The sequence below is a fragment of the Papaver somniferum genome, chromosome 11, assembly GCF_003573695.1.
Source record: "Papaver somniferum cultivar HN1 chromosome 11, ASM357369v1, whole genome shotgun sequence".
NCBI classification, from domain to species: domain Eukaryota; kingdom Viridiplantae; phylum Streptophyta; class Magnoliopsida; order Ranunculales; family Papaveraceae; genus Papaver; species Papaver somniferum.
The window spans coordinates 58696686-58699626 of record NC_039368.1 but is presented as its reverse complement, the minus strand read 5'-3'; the positions used below and the strand labels follow the sequence as shown (position 1 = coordinate 58699626).

General features: G+C 38.7%; 1 protein-coding gene across 1 annotated transcript; it reads left to right on the top strand.

Annotated features, from left to right (window-relative positions):
- The first annotated feature begins 1126 nt into the window (after nt 1–1126).
- Nucleotides 1127–2412, top strand: LOC113324455. Its single transcript, XM_026572777.1, has 3 exons — nt 1127–1713; nt 1827–2063; nt 2145–2412. The coding sequence occupies exons 1-3, from the start codon at nt 1127–1129 to the stop codon at nt 2410–2412; spliced, it is 1092 nt and encodes a 363-aa protein (XP_026428562.1).
- The last annotated feature ends 529 nt before the right edge of the window (nt 2413–2941 follow it).

Below are 2941 nucleotides of genomic sequence, written 5' to 3'. Positions count from 1 at the left end.
CAAACTTGGGCTTGGTGGACTCTTATCTATTGGACCTTTGAAGACTAGACCTAATTTTGGAACAAGAGGATCTACAAAAGGAAAAGTCTTCTACAACTTTAGAATGACGTATTTTTTATTTTGGAGCTTTTGGGATATAGCTGCAACTAGGGTTTGCTTTCATATTTATTTTTCATCTTCTTTATTTCAATTATATTTGATGATGAACTCCAAAACTATGAGTAAGTAAAACTATTTTTGATTGAGGGTGATTTCAAAGCCCGAAATATGAACTCATAATTGATATGCAATAGCTCGTTTTCTCGCAAATTTAGTTATTGTTTGATTTCTACCATGCTAATAATGCTTATGGATTGTTCCTTAATTGTTTAAGTTTGAAATTAAATAGTTATGTCACAATTTTATTGCTAGTTTAGATTTTATTCGACCCGTAATTGTCTAGAAAGATAAACATAAGTAGCAATATGTGGATACTGATGATGGGACTTTGTTAAGTATCCATATGTAGAAATTGACACTAGCAGGTGATTCATGCTTTTGAGTTCATCACTAGGAGCAATCTTATCTCACAAAACTTAGAGCATTTGTTTAAGTCACACCTAGTAAGCGTATCTCTAGGGAACTTGGCAGTAGAAACCGGTAATCGAGCGCTTCCGTATCCGGTGAGCTTAAGAGATAATAACGGGATAGTTGAGCGTACTAATTATCCTAGGGTTGTTAGTAACAAGATAATGCGAAGAACGTGGTTATATATCAATTAGGTTTATATTCCGTGGCCGAGAATGAAACTTTAATCAATTTCATCTCATATTTGAATACAATTTTACAATTTCCAGAATTTCTATAACAAAATCATCTTGCTAAGAGTAATTTCATAACAACTTTTACTTCATACCTCCCTTGGGACGAATCTGCTTTCATTATACTACTTTCTAGTGTAAAAAGAAGTAGAAAATTATTATTTGCGAGTTGACACCTCGTCAAAATTGGCGCAGCTGTCGGGGAGGCGGTGGAAAGTTTAGTTGTTATTTTTATTCTTAGTTGTTACTTTTTTATTTATTTTCAACTTCAGTCTACTCATCCAATCTATAAGAAATCTGTTTTTCAGGTACCATTTCTTTGGTGAATGCGTGGAAAGGGAAGACCAAGTCCTATTGGTATACGTCTTCGTTCGGGCACTTTGCTAAAAGACTTCATTCGAGCAGTGAATACTACACTTCCTCCTAGTTCTTCGTCTAGTGATTTCTCGGACTCGGACAAAGAGGAAGACAATACAATGGGAGGTCGACCACCTGTTCTGAGAACACTAAAGGATCTCACTTCTCCAAACCTTGATCATCAACCTTTATGTATTCAGCTGAACGGAACCATTGAGTTGAAGCCGCAATTGATTCACCTGCTGCCCAAATTCAGAGGTTTAGCGGGAGAAGATCCTAATCGTCACTTGAAACAATTTCATCATGTTGTGACTAGTTTGAAGCAAGCAACTGCAGATGCGGATATGGCTATGATGACAACGTTTCCTTTCTCCCTTATAGATGCTGCAGGAGAATGGTTCTTTTGCTCACCTCCTGGGAGTATAACCACATGGAACGGGATGAAAAAGTTGTTCCTTGATAAGTATTTTCCGGCATCAAAAGCAGGAGTGATTCGCAAGGAGATTTGTGGTATTAGGCAAGTAACCAGAGAGACTCTCTATGAGTATTGGGAGCGGTACAAGAAACTTTTAGCTAGCTGTCCACATCATCAAATTAGCGATCAACTCATTATTCAATACTTTACGAAGGGTTGCTTTCTAATGAGAGAAATTTGATTGATTCCGCTAGTGGTGGTGCACTCACCAACAAGACCATTGCTGAAGCTACAAGCTTGTTAGAGAACATGGCTGCAAACACGCAAAAATTCTTCAATAGAGATGAACCAATGGTAAGGAAGGTGAATGAAGTTGGAAATTCTTCACACTTGGAACATAGAATGGGTAACATGGAGAAGATGATGCAACAAATAGCAGCTGCCGTCATACCATCATCACACACCGAAGATGTTGAGCAAGCAAGTGCAATGTACCAAAATCAGCAAAGGCCAAGATATTACCCGTATTCCAGCACATACAATCCCGGTTAGCGAGATCATCCCAATTTCAGCTACGCCGGTAAGCAAGCTGCAGTCTCTAATCCTCCTTTCAATCAACAAGGTGGGTACCAATTCTTGCAAAGGCCGCAACAAGAACCTCAAGGCATGAGTATAGATGACAAGTTGAATCTTATTCTCAATACGATGGCGCAAGATAAGAAAAAGTCAGAGATGGATATGAAGGACATACGAACACAAATGGGTCAATTAGCTACTACCGTGAGAAAATTGGAAGCACAAGCAGCTGGAAAACTTCCTTCACAACCATTAAATCATTAGGAGAATGTCAGTGCTATTGAGATGCGAAGTTGGAAACAAGTAGAGAAACTGGCACCATCACCGGTGTCCCATGAAACTGATTTAGAGAAAGAAGAGGGTGAAACAGCCCCCAAAAAGGCCGACCCGGTAAAAAATTCTAATTTTAAACCTCTTGTTTCTACTTATGTTGCTCCTCCACCTTTTCCCAGCAGGTTTGCAAATACAAAGGAGGAGACGTTATACAAAGAGATGTAGGAGACCTTCAAGAAGATCGAAGTGAACATTCCATTAATTGAGGCGATAAGGCAGGTTCCTCGCTATGCAAAATTCTTGAAGGAATTGTGCACCAACAAGCACAAATTGACCGATAATGAGGTAATGAGTGTGGGGGAGAGTGCTTCGGCATATCTTCAAAAGAAACTCCCACCTAAATTAAAAGACCTCGACAGTTTTACTATACCTTGCATAATTGGCAAAACAAGGTTTACAAAAACTTTGCTAGATTTAGGAGCGTCTACTAATGTTATGCCTACCTCCATTTACGAATCAT

What these genes read in the sequence shown, in the direction of transcription:
- LOC113324455 (XM_026572777.1), top strand. Translation starts at nt 1,127, where the DNA reads ATGCGTGGAAAGGGAAGACCAAGTCCTATTGGTATACGTCTTCGTTCG. An exon ending in CTCTATGAGTATTGGGAGCG is followed by an intron (nt 1,714 to 1,826) that starts GTACAAGAAACT and finishes TGATTCCGCTAG; the next exon opens with TGGTGGTGCACTCACCAACA. An exon ending in GTTGAGCAAGCAAGTGCAAT is followed by an intron (nt 2,064 to 2,144) that starts GTACCAAAATCA and finishes TCCCAATTTCAG; the next exon opens with CTACGCCGGTAAGCAAGCTG.